The 20,627-nt window shown below is 38.8% G+C and overlaps 1 protein-coding gene across 1 annotated transcript; it reads left to right on the top strand.

Annotated features, from left to right (window-relative positions):
• Positions 1-240: 240 nt before the first annotated feature.
• LOC139757522 (protein disulfide-isomerase A3-like) lies at positions 241-18,872 on the top strand. Its single transcript, XM_071678047.1, is given in 11 exon segments — positions 241-421; positions 4,879-4,925; positions 4,928-4,965; positions 8,035-8,155; positions 8,568-8,702; positions 8,948-9,155; positions 10,188-10,320; positions 10,453-10,613; positions 16,609-16,837; positions 17,483-17,611; positions 18,327-18,872. Coding segments are annotated over 11 exon segments (1,443 nt in total). The 5' UTR covers positions 241-284; the 3' UTR covers positions 18,432-18,872.
• The last annotated feature ends 1,755 nt before the right edge of the window (positions 18,873-20,627 follow it).

Genomic DNA, 20,627 nt, shown 5'->3' with positions numbered 1-20,627 from the left:
CACCACAGAGACAGATCCGGACGTCGAAGGAAGATTCTATGTAACTTTGAATATTTTTCGGCTGAATACCACCTCATTTCCACACATGTTATATAAAAGAGATTTCGGCAACATCCGTTGAATCAACTGATGTAAATGGAGTCAATGAAATACCTTTATATTCCGTAGATTAATGGAGAAATAAAAATAGATGTGGCATCTCGTGAGGCAAGACTTCACTTGCCAGGCCGGCATTTAAACAGTATACGGTATTGAGTAACTGGTGAAGGACGCAGGGGAGAAACATGGCTGCAAGATTACTAATATTGCTCGCCTTTGTGGCGGCTGCGTTGGCTGAGGATGTCATCCAAGTCGGGGATTCCGACTTCGACAGTCGGATTGGCAGTTACGACACAGTGTTAGTGATGTTCTTCGCCCCATGGTGAGTTAGGGACACAGGTTGTTGACTTCCTCCAAAAAAAAAGAAAAAAACGCCTTTTTCTACCGTTTTTTCTTCCTATATTTATTTTTTCAAATTCTCGTAGCATCCTCTAGGGTTGTGTGGATGCTAAGGGTCGGTGGGTTGTGTACACAAGGGGAATGAAGGTTGTTTTGGGGGGGGGTTGTAAGTGGCTGTGTTTATTGGCGTGGAGCCGGCTGTGTTAAAGCATGTGTGAAGGGACGTTGGGATGCTGTGTTGGCTGAGCTGAGACTGCTGTGTTGCTGGAGATGCAAGCAAGCATTGCAATGCTGTGTTGGTTGAGTAGGTTGTTTTTTGGAGGTTAGGTAGGCTGTGTTGTGGAAGGTGTTGTGTTAATGGCGTGTTGGATGACTGGTATGTGTGCTGCACAGGATGTGCTGTGTTGAGAAGGCTGTGCTGTGTTGTACAGCCTGTGCTGTATTGGCTGAGAAGGCTGTGCTGTGTTGTACAGGATGTGCTGTTATTGGTTGTATAGGCTGTGCAGTGTTGTACAGGTTGTGCTGTATTGGTTGAGAAGGCTGTGCTGTGTTAGTACAGGCTGTGCTGTGTTGGTTGTATAGGATGTACGGTGTTGTACAGGGTTTGCTATGTTGTATAGGGTGTCCAGTGTGGGTTGAGTAGGTTGTGCTATGTTGGCTGAGCAGGGTCAGCTGTGTTGGGTTTGTGTTTGGGATCTCACAATATTGTGCATTAAATCATGGTTTGTTTATGTATTCTCTAACCTCATTAGCAACGAATAAACAAATATAATTAACCCCATTTAAAAAGCTAATGCTAAATAGGGAGGTTTACCTAGGCAAGTAATTTAAGGGGTGAAGACACGTCTGTCTTCATTGATTTTGAAGTGGAATTTGCCAGTGGATTCCTCCCACTGTACAATTGATAGGCAGTGGGGGGTTGTATTTGTAGTTCCTCCTACTACAAGGTTCCGTTGAAGTGGGCAGGGTTTTGAATTATAAAGGATTTTGAGTGTTCAGCTGCTTCAAGCTGACAGATTAACTGTTCAGGGATCATAGTTGACAAAGGAATTTTGGTATTGATAAATGCAGAGTTTTACGTATTGGTAGCAAACATGTAAAGGAAAAAATTGCAGGATGTCTTAGTTAACTGCTAAAGTAAATGAGGAAAGCCTTTGGTATGATAATCTCAGGTGACCTGACAAGGAAGCAAGTAGTAAGGAGAACGAACAAAGTTCTTGGAGGAATTATTGAAAGGGCCTTTGAATTTGTCGAGGGAAATCATACTCGCACATTTCAATTCGTTTTTTTTTTTTTTTTTGTATAGAATATTGTATTGTTTTGGTCATCCTACTGAGAGACATGACAGATGGAGTGCAGTATTGAGTAACCAAAATGTTTCCCAGCCTGAAAAACAATTCCGAGAGCAGCATCTGTCTAGCTTAAAGAAGGCCGAGTTATTTAATGCAAATATACAAAATTATTAAAGGCTTAGATAATCTGTAAGTTGCTTGAGACTTACCTTCCTCAGGATAACAACAAACTTCATGTGGCACTGGAAAGGTAGTTCTGTTGTTCATTTCAGATTTTTAAGGAGGGAAACTATTGTCATGGTCTTCATATAAAGTCCACAGGTTCAAAACTCTGTATCATTGCATCTTCCACTCTTCTTGCTTGAAGTACTGCAAGATGTGACCGTTCATAATTGTATAACTATTGATTGGGAAATGATTGTTCATTCATAATTATATAACTTTCCCCATATTCTTGTTTGTCTCTTGTCGTTGAATATAAAAGCCCACATTGAGGATGGATTTCTTTGAAAAATGAAAAGTGTCGAGATATGAATGTATTTTTGAGGATATGGAGTGGCATGAAGATGTAGTTCCAAAGTTTTGAGGTGGAGGGACATTTTAGATTTTTAGTTTCTTTACACGATAACCAAATAGCATGAAATGGAGGTGGCATAATCTACAAGGTACCCAGTTGTAATTATAGAAGTGTCGGCTTGTAAATAGAGGGTTATTCGATTCATAAAGACTGGTTACCTCATTTATTCTAGTGTTTTACAATCCTGTGATGCTGAGCAGCATCCACCGGTTACAAGAATAAGGTGTATCCTGCAAAACAAGAATGGGAATTTTGATACTAGCCAGCTCGAAACCTGTTTATAGTACAATATATTTAGCCTTACATTTTGTTTGTATTGCAATTCGTAACCCTCCATATTGTTGGGTTAGTATGATTTGGTTAGTATAATTCTTCAGATCATCCTCTACAGATATGATATTCACTAAACACTTCATTAGCATTAAGTAGTCACTTAGTACCCAAAGGTACATTCAGTGCAAGGGTAACATGAACATTTACTACTGGTCACGTACACAAGACCGCCACAAATGAAGATTTTTCAGTGTTGCAACTGGCTGTCAGTTGTCCACCTCTGCAGCTTAGTGCAGTATAGTGTTGCCCATCATTACTTAATGATTGTTATTAAATAGATTTTAGTGGGGAATGCTATAAGGATGTGGAAAATGGAGGATAAATGTTTGGGAACAGGTGGTAAATTTTGAATGGAAACATTTTCAGCAAGTAGCTGTGGTGAATTACGAGTTTAGTTGTGAAAACTAGATAGGACTATGCATACGTTTTATAGAAATAAAGTTGAGCTTGAGTTGAGGCATTGTATTTTGATATAAGGCAACTGGCAAGGGCTGTCAAGGAAATTTGGGGTTAACATTAACTTAAGTGAAATGAGGGCCCTTAAAACTTTATGTAACCATCCCGGGTAGTTAAAACAGAGCTATATTTTTATTGAAAAGTTGTTACAGCGGACATTTTCAGGCATAACCAACTGGGGCACCGAGATTATTTTTCACGAATTAGAAGTATGTTACTTATTTATGAATTTGCATATAAGGAATTCTATATATATTTGATATTCCAAAAGAAGAAACGGAAGGGGTCCAAGCGAGATTATTCCCTTTAAGGCTTAGTCCTCAGTTCTTAGCGCTACCTTGCTAATGTGGGAAAGGTGAATACATATGAAAATGTTATAATTTATGACCATTTCCTGCATTAGAGGTAGCATCAGGAAACAGACTCATCCATTCATATATATATATATATATATATATATATATATATATATATATATATATATATATAAAATATACGCAGTATTCCACACATTTATCCCTGGGGATAGGGGATGAAGAATACTTCCCACGTATTCCCTGCGTGTCGTAGAAGGCGACTAAAAGGGGAGGGAGCTGGAGGCTGGAAATCCTCCCCTCTCCTTTTTTTTTTTTCTTTTTTTTAATTTTCCAAAAGAAGGAACAGAGGGGGGCCAGGTGAGGATATTCCACAAAGGCCCAGTCCTCTGTTCTTAACGCTACCTCGCTAATGCGGGAAAGGGCGGATAGTTTGAAAGAAAGAAAAGAAAGTATTCCACATCATTGCAATTCACTCTAATCCATGCCAGCCTTTCACCCTCCTGCATGTTGAGGCCTTGAATGCTTAAAATCCCTTTCCATCCTTCCACCACAATTTGGTCTCCTGATACCTGTTCCCTCCACCTCAGAGACATGTACCCTCTTTGTCAATCTTTCCTCACTTATTCCTTCCATATGTCGAAACCATTTCAACACACCTTTTCTCAGTTGAGACCACACAATCATTATTACCACACTTCTTACCCTTTCATTACTTGGTCAAACCACATATTGTCTTCAAACATTTAATTTCCAACACTTCATTACAACCCCATCTATAGCCCAAGCCTTGCAACCATAGAATATTGTTGGAATTACTAATCCTGCAAACATACCCATTTTTGCTCCAAGATAAGTTTTCTCTCCTTCTGTACGTTCATTATCCCAGAAACTTTGCCACCTTGCCACCCTATGACTCTCTTCCACCTCCATGGTTCCATTCGCTGCCAAATCCACTCCCAGATATCGAAAACCCTTCCTCCAATTTTTCTTCATTCAAACTTGCTTCCCAACTAAATTGTTCTTTGGTTCTGCTGAACCTAATAACCTTGCTCTTATTCACATTTACTCTCTCAACTCTCTCCTTTCACGCTTTTCCAAAGTATCGTCGACTTATGCAGTTTCTCCCTTGGATTGGCCACCAGTGCTGTATCATCAAACAACAATTGACACTTCCCAGGCTCTCTCATTCCCAACAGACTGCATACTTCCCCCTTTCTCCAAAACTCTTGCATTTACCTCCCTAACCACATCCGTAAACAAATTAAACTACCATGGTGAGATCACACGCCCCTGCCGCAGACCAATCTTCAGTGGGAACCAGCGATTCTCCTCCCTTCCTAATCTTACACCTGCATTACACCTTTGTTAAAAAACTTCTCTGGTTCTAGTATCTTACCTTACACAAAGCATATCTCTATATATAGATATATATAAAAGTGCATTTATGATAAAAAAATTTCCCCAGGTGTGGACATTGTAAGCGGTTGAAACCAGAATTTGAGAAGGCTGCTTCTATCTGAAGACGAACGATCCTCCTGTGATATTAGCAAAGGTAAGAAGCTGTTCTGCACAGTATTATGAAACTTCGGGTTCATTTGAATAAGATTGTTTGCTTGTCAGACCACAGTATTGACCATTTTTTGTTGGCCTGTCAGACCACCGTAATAAATTGGCCATTTTTTTGGTGGCCTGCCAGACCACAGTAATATATTGGCCATTTTTATTTTGGCATGTCAGACCACAGTAATGACCATTTTTATTTTGGTGGCCTGTCAGACCACAGTAATATATTGGCCATTTTTATTTTGTTGGCCTGTCAGACCAAAGTAGTGTATTGGCCATTTTTATTTTGGAGGCCTCTGCATATGAGTAATGATAGCTTTGAGTCAAGGAATCAAAATATGAAATTTAATGCTTGGGAAATGGATACATGTGCAAAGTAAGGTTATATTATGGAATATAATGAGATGCAGTAAGATTGACAGGTTTGTGGTTTAGAAGAATGTTGGTCAAAAGGAATAGATGGCTGAAGAAAAGATGAGGGATATTAGCTGAATCGTGCAATAATGAAAATATTCATGGAGGGCAAGGTGTGTAGAAAAGTCCTTAGATATAAAAGTAATATGGGGAATGTGAATTACAGAAATGCAAATAGGGATCTTGACTGAAGAATGAATTGAGAAATATGAGCTGGAGAGGAGAGTTAAGGAAAGCAAGAGGTGTACCAGACAGGTCTGGAAAATTGCGTATGACAAAAGAGGAATGGTGACGAGAGCTGTTTTGAAAGGATTAAAGATGATGGGAAGAGGTGGGAAGAAGGCAGAAAATGTTTGAGGATAAGACATGTTGAAAGGACAATTGTGCCCCCAAAATTGGAAAAAAATTGTTATATACAAATTGGAGTTCGAATAAATCCCCGATAGATTTGGATGATGCAGCAGCATGAAAAAAGGTTCTATTTTTTGATAAAATAAAGTTAGTACTAATTGAGATGTATAAAATGGAGTGAAAATAATTAAGAATTTAAGGAATGCCTTCATGGCATAGTTGGCAAGGGGTATGGTAGGATTAGAATTTGTAAAAAGGAATACTGAACCCTGTTGTTTAAGTTAAAGATGTTCCTGAAGGATAAAGGTGTGCAGACCAGATTTTGTGCACTTAAGCAGATAGTGCAGATAGCTTCAGATGAATTGTAAACAGTATTTATGGATTTCAGAAAGGCATGCGATGGTTCAATGGAAGGACACTTGCTTTATGGTTGCATTAAGATATGATAATGTATCGCTGATATGGTGAACTAGTTATAAAGGTGTATTGACGATATTGTTTGACTTAAGTGGAAAAGAATGAAAGTTATGTCGCATGCAGATGCTCATAACTTAGTGTTAGAATTGGATTGGACTGTAAGTTGCATTGACATGTATGGGGGGGAATGTTGTGTGTTAAAAGGAGAGGGTTCTATTGAAGGGGTTTATCAGAGTGGAATATTTTTGGAGAAATACATTGCTATTTTAGATACATTTTAGATATCTGGGAGTGGATCTGGCAGCGGATGGAACCATGGAAGCGGAAGTGGATCATAGGGTGGGGGAGGGGGCGAAAATTCTGGGAGCCTTGAAGAATGTATGGAAGTCGAGAACATTATCTCGGAAAGCAAAAATGGGTATGTTTGAAGGAATAGTGGTTCCAACAATGTTGTATGGTTGCGAGGCGTGGGCTATGGATAGAGTTGTGCGCAGGAGTATGGATGTGCTGGAAATGAGATGTTTGAGGACAATGTGTGGTGTGAGGTGGTTTGATCGAGTGAGTAACGTAAGGGTAAGAGAGATGTGTGGAAATAAAAAGAGCGTGGTTGAGAGAGCAGAAGAGGGTGTTTTGAAATGGTTTGGGCACATGGAGAGAATGAGTGAGGAAAGATTGACCAAGAGGATATATGTGTCGGAGGTGGAGGGAACGGGGAGAAAAGGGAGACCAAATTGGAGGTGGAAAGATGGAGTGAAAAAGATTTTGTGTGATCGGGGCCTGAACATGCAGGAGGGTGAAAGGAGGGCAAGGAATAGAGTGAATTGGAGCGATGTGGTATACCGGGGTTGACGTGCTGTCAGTGGATTGAATCAAGGCATGTGAAGCGTCTGGGGTAAACCATGGAAAGCTGTGTAGGTATGTATATTTGCGTGTGTGGACGTATGTATATACATGTGTATGGGGGGGGGGTTGGGCCATTTCTTTCGTCTGTTTCCTTGCGCTACCTCGCAAACGCGGGAGACAGCGGCAAAAAAAAAAAAAAAAAAACATTGCTATGACTGTTTAGATCTCTCAGGTGGTTGTCAGATAATGGAATTGTCCTTAAATCCCAGTTGATTAGGAATTAGTGTTGAAGACCTTAGGAACCTGTTTTGATTCTGATATGGATGAGGGTTTTCAGGGTAAAAATTAGAAGATTAAGAGTAGACTGATAACTTACACTTTTAGTTAGAACAGAGATAGAATGCTGACTTGAGAAAGTTGGAGATTGGTTGACCATGTAGGTTGGTTTGAGGGGTATTATAGTATAGTTCGAGGTACCATTAGTGGATTGCAGGATATACAAAACGTGGATATACAAAACATTTAAGTAAATTGTTAGGGCCAGAAATATTTCAGATGATAAAGTATGACTTTTGAGTTGTGTGGAGTTATTTGACTAGAGTGAAAACTTTTCATTTTTATTGAAAAAATTATTTGTATATCTGGGAATCCTCTATTCTGTGCAATGGAATTTTGAGTTAAGATTTGTGTGCACTCATGTTTTATGTTAATGAAATTAATTTGAAGTATTTGGTTTCTTCCTCATTATTTTTTTTTTTTTGTGAGAACAAATCTGTAATGCTGCACAAGACAGAAGCACAGGGAATTTTAACTCTTATTGTAGAAACAGGTTGGATGTAGTCTCTAGGATTGAATGTATTTTTTGATAATGTGTTGAACTGCAATTCTAGATTTTGGAATGAAAAATTTGTCCTGTGCAAGGCAGGTAAGGAGTGCATGATTTGGTTAGCCAACTGTTTTGATAATTGGCTGGATAATTGTGAGAATTAGTTGTTGCCATAGTTGATAGTATTGATATGCCTTGTCTTTCTAGGTTGATTGCACGGAAGATGGGAAAGACTCCTGTGGGAAATATGGAGTGTCTGGGTACCCCACATTAAAAATTTTCAGGGGTGGAGAACTCTCCACAGACTACAATGGGCCTCGAGAAGCCAGTAAGTTTGAGAACTTTTCGTGCAAGTTTTAGAAAATGTTGGGCTGATGGTATTAATGTACGTATAAGTTTGAATAAAAGATGAAATTCTTTTCTTTTGATATACATTTTTATATAATCTTGATTAGAATATTTTTGTATGGTGCATTGTGGGTTCAGAGGCCAAAATGGAGTGCTTGACATTTTTTTTTCATTTCCTCAAAGTATAGAATTATTACCCCTGAGCAGAAAGTGATAAGCTTACAGATTGGAGAGATGTAGGTTTGTGTAGATGAGCATGTTCTTGGGTAACTGAGAATTTTTCTTTCAGAAATAGCACAAGGGAGGTTTAGCTGCATTTCAGAAAGTTGGATGAAATACCTTCCAAAATAGTACTTAAATCTAGATTTATTAACGTGGCATTTCTTCTGCAGATGGCATTGTTAAGTACATGAAATCACAAGTTGGCCCAGCATCAAAGGAACTGACATCCATTGAGGTCGCTGAGGCCTTCCTTGCCGCTCCTGAAGTTAGTGTTGTGTACTTTGGGGAAGATTCTAAACTTAAAGGTAAGAATATATTTGAACTTTAAATTTTGCAGTTGCAGGCTTTTATTCTAAATGGTAATTCAGAGTTTTGAAGGAAAAAACTTGTACTGCAATGAATTTGTGGTTCCACAGCTGATAGTTTATATATGATGACTGACTATATACAGTACAGTTTAATCAAATAAATTATTTTTTTCCACAAGTTCATTTCCCCTGTTGCATGTAATTGTATTATAGCATTGTCACATTTTCATTTTTAATTTCAGATGCATTCCTCAAGGCAGCAGATAAACTTCGTGAATCTGTTCGCTTTGCTCACTCCGTGAAAGCAGAGGTGAACGAGAAATATGGACACAATAATGTTGTTGTGCTTTTCAGACCAAAACATCTTGAGAACAAATTTGAACCATCATCTGTTGTCTATGAAGGACCTAATGACAGATCTTCAATTGAGGCCTTTGTAAAGGAAAATTTGTAAGTAGAAACTTAGGAACTTTGTTATGAATAGAAATTTTGATATTGGCATGTCGAGGAAGATTGTTGGTGGTCAAAGCTCTTTACTTTTGAGACAATCTTAAACATTTTATTCATTTTGGAAAAATCTAATAATAGTTGTAACAGATGGATTGTAAAGGATAAAGGTATAAATCGTGTTGATATTGTCTTGCAAGAGGCAAGGTTGATTGTATTGATCATTACATTTTACCCGAAAGAATGTTATATGTGCAGGTGCAAAATCATTATTTTAAATGTGAAATTTTTTTCTTTGCTGTACCCTTAGCAGTCATCTGTTACGATTTGTAGTACCATTATCATAGTCATTCCTCTTTATTGTAAGTGACCTGCCTCAGTGTTTTGGCTTGAGGTTAGTGCCAGCAGAGAGTGGTTTGTGAAGAACAGTCACTTGGTGTTGCAGAATTGTGAAGAATGGTTATATTACAATTGTATGTCAGCTTTTATACTTAAATGCATAATTATTGACATGATAGGATGAGAAAATGCATAATTATTAACAGGGTGAGGAGTACCATTAATACTGATTTTATCAATTGGTTTTATGTAACCATTGCACCATTAACTTGTGATGCTTTGTTGGATTTTTGTTGAAATATAAAGCGATGCTTTGATATCAAAAACTGTCCATCTTAGATGGGCAACTTTTGGTAGTCTACATAAGTTGCGTATGTTCCAAGAACATATTTTAGTTACAGGACGGGCTTATGCACGTTAAAAGATTGTAGCTCGATATTATTGTCTTTTACAAAGCATATGTCCCGGTAGAAATGCATCATTACCCTGTTAGGATGCATGACCAGCTTAAATTTGAATTTATGTATACGATATAGGTATTCCCTAATCATTAATAGATTTAATGGATTATTAACTGAATGCATTGAACCTATGCATGAGGGCCATGTATTATTTGTGGAAAAGTTATTTGACCCACAAACGGTACTGGATAAGAAGCAAGGACTCCTAGATAATAAAAGAATTTCATCCTTACAGCCATGGCTTGGTGGGTCATCGCACTCAGGATACTGTCCAGGACTTTCTTCCACCTCTTGTAGTTGGTTATTACAGCGTAGATTATGTGAAGAACACAAAAGGCACCAACTACTGGCGTAATCGCATTTTGAAGGTACAAGATTGATGTTGTAGTTTAGCAAATTACTGTTACATTTTTCAAGACATTTTTAACATGTGCATCTGTTTTTTCTGTATGCATAGATATGTTAAACCATCATTGTCATGAAATTTTTTGCATTCACAGGTAGCAAGGAACTTTGCAGAATTCAACTTTGCCATAGCCAATAAGGATGACTTCCAGCATGAGTTAAACGAGTTTGGCATAGATTTTGTTGCTGGAGACAAGCCTGTAATCTGCGCTAGAAATGTAAAGTCTGAAAAATTCGTTATGAAGGAGGATTTCTCGTGAGTATTTGTTTATCCAATAGTTTTATATTAGTTTTTGTTGACCTTACAGGTAAATATTAGCAGGATGTGGTGTGCAGATTTATTATTTTTAGATACTTGGACTAGACATTGCAGCAAATGGAACCATGGAAGCAGATTGTCAGGTTGGGTGAAGGCTCCAGGAGCTTTCAGGAATGTGTGGAAAAATGTCGTTATCTGGGAGGGTGAGGATTTGAGATTTTGAAGGTTTAGTAGTCCAAGTGATATTGCATGGATGCAGAGCATGGGCTGTATGTGATAATGTGTGGAGGGGGGTGGATGTGCAAAAAAATTGTAAGTTTAAAGACAATATATGGTGAAGAGGCTTGTCTTAAAAGGGTAAGATGTAGTAATTGAAAAGAATGATTGAGAGAGATGAAGAGGGTGCAATGAAATTGTTTAGGCATATGGAGAGAATGTGTGGAGAGGCTGACAAAGAGCGTACCTATGTCTGAAGAGGAAAGGAAAAGTGCTTGGGGCCTGAACACTCAGAAGGGCGAAAGGCATACCTGGGATTGTGAAATGGAATGATTTGGCTACAAGAGGTGATGTGCAGTCAGTGGACTGAACCAGGGCATATGAAGCAGCTGGGGGAAACCCTAGAAAGGTCTGTGGAGCCTGGTTGTGGATAGGGGACCATGGGTTTGGCAGGCTTGAAAAGAATTATTCTATTGGAAAACATTTCACATTTTAACTTTGCCTTGATTTTCACTGGTGATGCTATTTAACATCTTGGCTTTATACTTATAACCTTATTACTTCTGTTTGTTGATCTTGGAAAGTCATATAAAGTTATGAATAGTGCTTATCCGAACTGGAGAGTTTAGCAGGGATGCAAAGTGTAAATTGGAAATATGAATATGTAAGAGCATGAAACTGCACAAAAGTAATAGTTTAATTTTCACAGATATTACTGTCCTGTGTTGGAGTAGTATTAGGAATAAGCAAGCAATAGCTTAACTTGCACACAGCCTGTTATATCTTGAACTATAGACTACTACTTAGTCAAACCTCCACAAACTGCTGCATGGATTACCTAACTGTGCTGAAGTTCACCCCTTTGAGACCGTATTTCACACAATGTACAATATTGATCCGGTTCATTTCATACAGTGCACGCCTCATTATATTTCGGCCTTTGTATCCCCGAAGCTGCCTCCTTTCCATTATTTCGCGAATTTAGTTTCCCACCTCATACTCTCCCTACTTGTGGCACTGATCACGTAGATTGCCCTCACTCGTCCTTTCCATATACCTAAACCTTTTTATCACGTGTCTACTCTTAAGCAGACTATGCTTACTACTGCACTTCGTCATTCCTTAATATGCCACATGCTTCAATGTTCTCAGTTACTTCACTTTCCAGTTCTTCCATCCTCTTATTTACATTAAAGAACCTGGAATCCTCCATAGAACTTTATTGGATCTACAGACTTCAGACATGCTATGTTTTCCTGTGCAGATTTTGGTATCATCCACACGCTTCACCATTTCTTTTTTTATTAATGCCATTTTATTTGGTTTTTCTAATAATTGAATATTTTAAAAGGATGCAGTATTTTAGTTATAAAGACAGCCTTACCAGGTTTGTCCTGTATGGTGCTGTGATTGGGATTAATTCTCTTGACAGTATCTGCTTTCTTGTATGAAAGGATTAAGTATGATGCGTTTGTCAGCTAGGTTTGTGGATACATTGAGGGAGGTTTGTATTTCGGGGTAGCCTTATGTTAATTGATGGTTGTCATATTTGGGATTCCTATCTATTTTTTTTTTTTTTTTTTTTTTTTTTTTTTTTTTTTTTTTTTTATACTTTGTCGCTGTCTCCCGCGTTTGCGAGGTAGCGCAAGGAAACAGACGAAAGAAATGGCCCAACCCCCCCCCCCCATACACATGTACATACACACGTCCACACACGCAAATATACATACCTACACAGCTTTCCATGGTTTACCCCAGACGCTTCACATGCCTTGCTTCAATCCACTGACAGCACGTCAACCCCTATATACCACATGACTCCAATTCACTCTATTTCTTGCCCTCCTTTCACCCTCCTGCATGTTCAGGCCCCGATCACACAAAATCTTTTTCACTCCATCTTTCCACCTCCAATTTGGTCTCCCTCTTCTCCTCGTTCCCTCCACCTCCGACACATATATCCTCTTGGTCAATCTCTCCTCACTCATTCTCTCCATGTGCCCAAACCATTTCAAAACACCCTCTTCTGCTCTCTCAACCACGCTCTTTTTATTTCCACACATCTCTCTTACCCTTACGTTACTTACTCGATCAAACCACCTCACACCACACATTGTCCTCAAACATCTCATTTCCAGCACATCCATCCTCCTGCGCACATCTCTATCCATAGCCCACGCCTCGCAACCATACAGCATTGTTGGAACCACTATTCCCTCAAACATACCCATTTTTGCTTTCCGAGATAATGTTCTCGACTTCCACACATTTTTCAAGGCTCCCAAAATTTTCGCCCCCTCCCCCACCCTATGATCCACTTCCGCTTCCATGGTTCCATCCGCTGACAGATCCACTCCCAGATATCTAAAGCACTTCACTTCCTCCAGTTTTTCTCCATTCAAACTCACCTCCCAATTGACTTGACCCTCACCCCTACTGTACCTAATAACCTTGCTCTTATTCACATTTACTCTCAACTTTCTTCTTCCACACACTTTACCAAACTCAGTCACCAGCTTCTGCAGTTTCTCACATGAATCAGCCACCAGCGCTGTATCATCAGCGAACAACAATTGACTCACTTCCCAAGCTCTCTCATCCCCAACAGACTTCATACTTGCCCCTCTTTCCAGGACTCTTGCATTTACCTCCTTTACAACCCCATCCATAAACAAATTAAACAACCATGGAGACATCACACACCCCTGCCGCAAACCTACATTCACTGAGAACCAATCACTTTCCTCTCTTCCTACACGTACACATGCCTTACATCCTCGATAAAAACTTTTCACTGCTTCTAACAACTTGCCTCCCACACCATATATTCTTAATACCTTCCACAGAGCATCTCTATCAACTCTATCATATGCCTTCTCCAGATCCATAAATGCTACATACAAATCCATTTGCTTTTCTAAGTATTTCTCACATACATTCTTCAAAGCAAACACCTGATCCACACATCCTCTACCACTTCTGAAACCGCACTGCTCTTCCCCAATCTGATGCTCTGTACATGCCTTCACCCTCTCAATCAATACCCTCCCATATAATTTACCAGGAATACTCAACAAACTTATACCTCTGTAATTTGAGCACTCACTCTTATCCCCTTTGCCTTTGTACAATGGCACTATGCACGCATTCCGCCAATCCTCAGGCACCTCACCATGAGTCATACATACATTAAATAACCTTACCAACCAGTCAACAATACAGTCACCCCCTTTCTTAATAAATTCCACTGCAATACCATCCAAACCTGCTGCCTTGCCGGCTTTCATCTTCCGCAAAGCTTTTACTACCTCTTCTCTGTTTACCAAATCATTTTCCCTAACCCTCTCACTTTGCACACCACCTCGACCAAAACACCCTATATCTGCCACTCTGTCATCAGACACATTCAACAAACCTTCAAAATACTCATTCCATCTCCTTCTCACATCACCGCTACTTGTTATCACCTCCCCATTTACGCCCTTCACTGAAGTTCCCATTTGCTCCCTTGTCTTACGCACCCTATTTACCTCCTTCCAGAACATCTTTTTATTCTCCCTAAAATTTACTGATAGTCTCTCACCCCAACTCTCATTTGCCCTTTTTTTCACCTCTTGCACCTTTCTCTTGACCTCCTGTCTCTTTCTTTTATACTTCTCCCACTCAATTTCATTTTTTCCCTGCAAAAATCGTCCAAATGCCTCTCTCTTCTCTTTCACTAATACTCTTACTTCTTCATCCCACCACACACTACCCTTTCTAAACAGCCCACCTCCCACTCTTCTCATGCCACAAGCATCTTTTGCGCAATCCATCACTGATTCCCTAAATACATCCCATTCCTCCCCGACTCCCCTTACTTCCATTGTTCTCACCTTTTTCCATTCTGTACACAGTCTCTCCTGGTACTTCCCCACACAGGTCTCCTTCCCAAGCTCACTTACTCTCACCACCTTCTTCACCCCAACATTCACTCCTCTTTTCTGAAAACCCATACAAATCTTCACCTTAGCCTCCACAAGATAATGATCAGACATCCCTCCAGTTGCACCTCTCAGCACATTAACATCCAAAAGTCTCTCTTTCGCACGCCTGTCAATTAACACGTAATCCAATAACGCTCTCTGGCCATCTCTCCTACTTACATAAGTATACTTATGTATATCTCGCTTTTTAAACCAGGTATTCCCAATCATCAGTCCTTTTTCAGCACATAAATCTACAAGCTCTTCACCATTTCCATTTACAACACTGAACACCCCATGCATACCAATTATTCCCTCAACTGCCACATTACTCACCTTTGCATTCAAATCACCCATCACTATAACCCGGTCTCGTGCATCAAAACCGCTAACACACTCATTTAGCTGCTCCCAAAACACTTGCCTCTCATGATCTTTCTTCTCATGCCCAGGTGCATATGCACCAATAATCACCCACCTCTCTCCATCAACTTTCAATTTTACCCATATTAATCGAGAATTTACTTTCTTACATTCTATCACATACTCCCACAACTCCTGTTTCAGGAGTATTGCTACTCCTTCCCTTGCTCTTGTCCTCTCACTAACCCCTGACTTCACTCCCCAGACATTTCCAAACCACTCTTCCCCTTTACCCTTGAGCTTCGTTTCACTCAGAGCCAAAACATCCAGGTTCCTTTCCTCAAACATACTACCTATCTCTCCTTTTTTCACATCTTGGTTACATCCACACACATTTAGGCACCCCACTCTGAGCCTTCGAGGAGGATGATCACTCCCCGCGTGACTCCTTCTTCTGTTTCCCATTTTAGAAAGTTAATACAAGGAGGGGAGGATTTCCGGCCCCCCGCTCCCGTCCCCTCTAGTCGCTTTCTACGACACGCGAGGAACACGTGGGAAGCATTCTTTCACCCCCATCCCCAGGGATAATATACATATATATATACATATACACACACACACACACACACACACACACACATATGCACATACACACACACACACACACATACATATATATACATATGAAAAATGTAAGAACAATTTAGAAACAAACTTTTAGCTTGAAATGAATGAAAAAAAATGAACGTCACATAATGGTTCAACCTCTGGCTATGGAAAAGGAAATGTACAATTTATTCACACAAACGTCAATAGCATACTCATCTATTTGTATGTAGTAAACACTCCTAGATATGGTGCTGTACTTATTACCTCTTTATACTGTTGTAGATTGACTTTTATACATTAGAATATTTACAGCATTCTTAGAGAAAATGTTCACATCAAAAAGTGCTTTAGGCCGATATCCTCAAGCTTGAGGTTATGCCAGAATAAATTGACCTTTTGCAGGGCTTTATCATAGTCGGTTGATGAGAGTACAGTCTCGTTAAAGAATTCGTTTCAGTGGAGTCCATCCTCTCCCTTCTACAGAGTGTACTTTATCCTTGGAGCCCCTGGATAAGGGGTCCTTGGGTTATATGATAATGGATTAGCCAGAAATGTTTCCCACAGTTAGCTGTAAATTTGACTTTTACGGCTTTATGAAAATGAAAATCCATGTAATGGTGTATGGATTTGAGAAATTTTATATATTTTGCCTGTAGTGTAAAAATGATAAAGCATTGTAATGCTTTTGTGTATTTGTAATTGTAAAAATCTCGTAAGAGGAAATTAGCATCATAATACTGTTATTTACTAAGATATCTTGTTTAGAGTTGTTCATTGTAATGGTGTTGGTATGACTTGAGAATACCTTTTAACATTAAGAATAATGATTTTGTTTACAGGATGGATACTTTTGAAGCCTTCCTTACCAAGCTCAGAGCAGGTGAACTAGAGCCTTACCTCAAGTCAGAGCCAATTCCTGAACAGGATGGCCCAGTCACTGTTGCTGTTGCCAAGAATTTTGATGAAGTTGTAGCAAATTCTGAAAAGGATGTACTTGTAGAATTCTATGCACCCTGGTGTGGACACTGTAAGAAGTTGGCTCCCACATTTGATGAACTTGGTGAAAAGGTATGTTATTGCATTATTAAGATTTTAACATTTATCAGATAATGTAGTATGGTAAGTTTAAATGATTTAGAAACTATAGATGAGTATGCGAGTTCAGTTAGATTTGGGTAATCATGGGAAAGCTGAAGTTTTGTTGCAAGGAAATATCTAGGGAGATTTCCATGTTTTTTATTCATTCCTACCTTCTTCTGGATAAGCGAGATGGAAAATGAGCAAGACAGACATGGGTAGATTGTAGTATAATTAGTACTGGGAATAAGTTTGATAATGCATATAAATGGGATATGTTACTAGAAAATGTAGTTTTGTCGGGTGGTGAGATTGGGTAAAATGCATGGTAAATATTTTTTAGAAAATACTTGGTGTAAGAGCCAATTGTTGAAATAGGTGGGAGAATATTGATTAGTATTTTAGATGAAGGTGGTAGAGGAATAATTTGATTTGCTGTGAAATTATATTGTGCGAGTTGTGTAAACTTGGACTCGCACGATAAAGCAATGTTTATAAAGTTAAAAATTAAGAATTTTGTTTTGAGGAATTTTCAGGAAGGTATGTTTGAGTGAAGATAGGCTATATCTACCTGACATGCATCATGTAATAGTTTTAATAATCTTCCAAAGATTTATATAAATATTCAAATTACAGATGAAAGATGAAGATGTAGATATTGTAAAAATGGATGCTACTGCCAATGATGTACCTCCGTCTTTCAATGTAAGAGGGTTCCCTACCCTGTATTGGAAACCCAAAGGAGGTGAACCTGTTTCTTATAATGTAAGTATTTTTTGTGTATATTTTTTGTTTTAGTGGAATATTTTCATCTTGTTCGCTTTTTTCCCTCCAGAGGTTGCATCAGAAACAGACACCTGAGATTGAGGAAAAATCCAGCAAGCTCCTCTTGCTGTTTGATTAGCTAAAGTTTGCTCATTGATATTTATGGATGTTGTAGGTTGATGAAAGAAGTACTGAAAAATGATTAAACTTAAAGGAAAAAGCCTAGGACATGAAGGTATTAACCAAATGTAAATTTTGAAGGCATTTTAGATTGCAAAAATTGTATTCCTAGTTAGTTTTTTTTTTCAAAGTATGAGGCAAAGGTACATCCCTGAAAGGAAAAATTTTAACTTAGTCCTGGAATATTAACGTAAAGCTACAAGTAGTTTTTAGAAATTTGTGCATGGTGCACATGTTTGCTATAACTACCTACACTCCCAAATTTATGACGTGATATTGGACACTATGAAACAGGCTTTTTGTTATATGATTTTGTCCAACAGTAGGCTAGTGTAATTGTTGAGAATGTTTAAGGTAGGCTAGGCTAAGCTGCTATGTTCGTTAGGTTATATGTGCAGTGTTTAATGTACAAATTAGATATTTTTGACAATGATATTAAAATTATGATGGGTTTGAAATGTAACCCCATCATAAGTCAGGAAGCATCTGTATTTTATCTGAAGTTAATAGTACCTTGGATTTGATTTTCTTGCAGGGTGGTCGGGAGCTGGACGATTTCATCAAATACATTGCTAAGGAAGCTTCAAGTGAACTCAAGGGTTGGGACCGCAAAGGAAAGCCCAAGAAGACAGAACTGTGAGGCTCCTCAGTGCCTCTGTAAGATCGTGAATGTTGTGTATGTGATTGTATGAATTGAAGTTAATTTTGTGATTGCATAATTCTAAAAAAGTATGTAGCAGAATGTCATTGGCATTGTCTTAAGTTAAACTACCTTTGATTTAAATGCTTCTGTCTACATGATCGACCAGTATTTTGACACGTCTGGAGAGAGATTTCAAACAAATGAAGCTTTTGTGCCTGTTAGTCATGAGAGATTGGAGGATGTATGTGCAATATGTAATGTAGGTGTGTGATGAATGTAATATTGTTGAAACTCTCCCTTCTTGTAATATGGACGCAATGCACAGAACCCTAATGTATTGATTTCTTCCTACAATCATTCCTACTCTTGTCCTGAACTTGAGTGCACAAGTTTAAGATATAATGCATTCAGTTAACGTAATAAATTTTGTAATATAAAGATTGTATTCCATAACCTTTATAAGTAGAATTTTGCTGCTAAAAAGGTGTAATTTGTTTACATAGTTTATTTGGATGACTGCCCTAAAACCATGCAGTCTAGCTTTTGAATTTCTTTGTATTTAGATATTGGACCCATGGCACAAAGCTGTTGGACCCTTTGGTTTACCCTTGTCTACCCATCTGTGTATCTATCCCAGTCTTGCATACACAACCTTTTGACTAGATGATAATTTTGATTAAACGTCTGTCACTAATGCTACATACAAAGTCGAGTGCCAGATAATTTTTAGGTTGAAGGTTAAGGGCATGAGATCATTTATTAAATTACAACATGTGCAAGACTTCCACTACCCTAAATTTTCATCAGGGCACTTGCCAGGGCTCTCTCCACATGCCAACGTATCCCAGGCTTGCCACATTTGTTTATTCATTTATATTGTCACTGTCTCCCGCGTCAGCGAGGTAGGGCAAGGAAACAGACGAAAGAATGGCCCAACCCACCCACATACACATGTATATACATACACGTCCACACACAGCACATATACATACAAATACATCTCTACATATATATACATCCACAGATTTATTTATTTTTTGCTTTGTCGCTGTCTCCTGCATTAGTAAGGTAGCGCAAGGAAACAGACAAAAGAATGGCCCAACCCACCCACATACATGTGTATATACATACATGTCCACACATGCAAATATACATACCTATACATCTCAATGTATACATATATATATACACACAATGATATATACATATATACACATGTACATAATTCATACTGTCTGCCTTTATTCACTCCCATCGCCACCCTACCACACATGAAATGACAGTGCCCTCCCCCCGCATGTGCGCGAGGTAGTGCTAGGAAAAGACAACAAAGGCCACATTTGTTCACACTCGGTCTCTAGATGTCATGTATAATGCACCGAAACCACAGCCCCCTTTCCACATCCAGGCCCCACAAAACTTTCCATGGTTTACCCCAGACGCTTCACATACCCTGGTTCAATCAAGTGACAGCACGTTGACCTGGTATACCACATCGTTCCAATTCACTCTATTCCTTGCACGCCTTTCACCCTCCTGCATGTTCAGACCCCGATCACTCAAAATCTTTTTCACTACATCTTTCCAACTCCAATTTGGTCTCCCACTTCTCGTTCCCTCCACCTCTGACATATATCTAAAAATTTTGCCAACATATGCCAGGGGTGCCACATCCACTGTATCTAACTAAAGTACTTCAAAATAATCATGAATTTTTCCCCTTTTCTTTGTCAAATACCACTACTTTAACTTTTGCATTCATGGTCACTATCATATGCTCGCTTGAACATTTCCTACTATTCAAAAATATTATTTTCCTTTAAGTTCATCAGTACTACATTTCTCATTTGCCATCTCCAAATGTGCCTATCTCGTAACCTGCTAATTTTTCTTTGCATACCTCCAAAATACATACTGTACTTAAGTCCAAGTACAGCCCATACAAACCTCATTTTACTGGTAATCAAAGTATTACCACTTAATACCAATTATCATGTGCCCCCTTTCCTGAAATTTAAGCACTTCATTCTTAAATACCTTCCACCCTTCTAATTTTCATTTCCTCATCCTATGCAGATCTTCACTGAATTTCTCATGGTGTACCAGCACATTAGCATCTTTATCAAACTTGCTCGCATCATTTCATATTCTTGCTTGAAATCTTTACAAATTATCCCTCTCTCCCTCCTGTTG

This window comes from Panulirus ornatus, chromosome 27, assembly GCF_036320965.1.
Source record: "Panulirus ornatus isolate Po-2019 chromosome 27, ASM3632096v1, whole genome shotgun sequence".
Classification (NCBI taxonomy): Eukaryota; Metazoa; Arthropoda; class Malacostraca; order Decapoda; family Palinuridae; genus Panulirus; species Panulirus ornatus.
The sequence above is the reverse complement of the archived record's forward strand: the minus strand, read 5'-3'. Positions and strand labels throughout refer to the sequence as shown.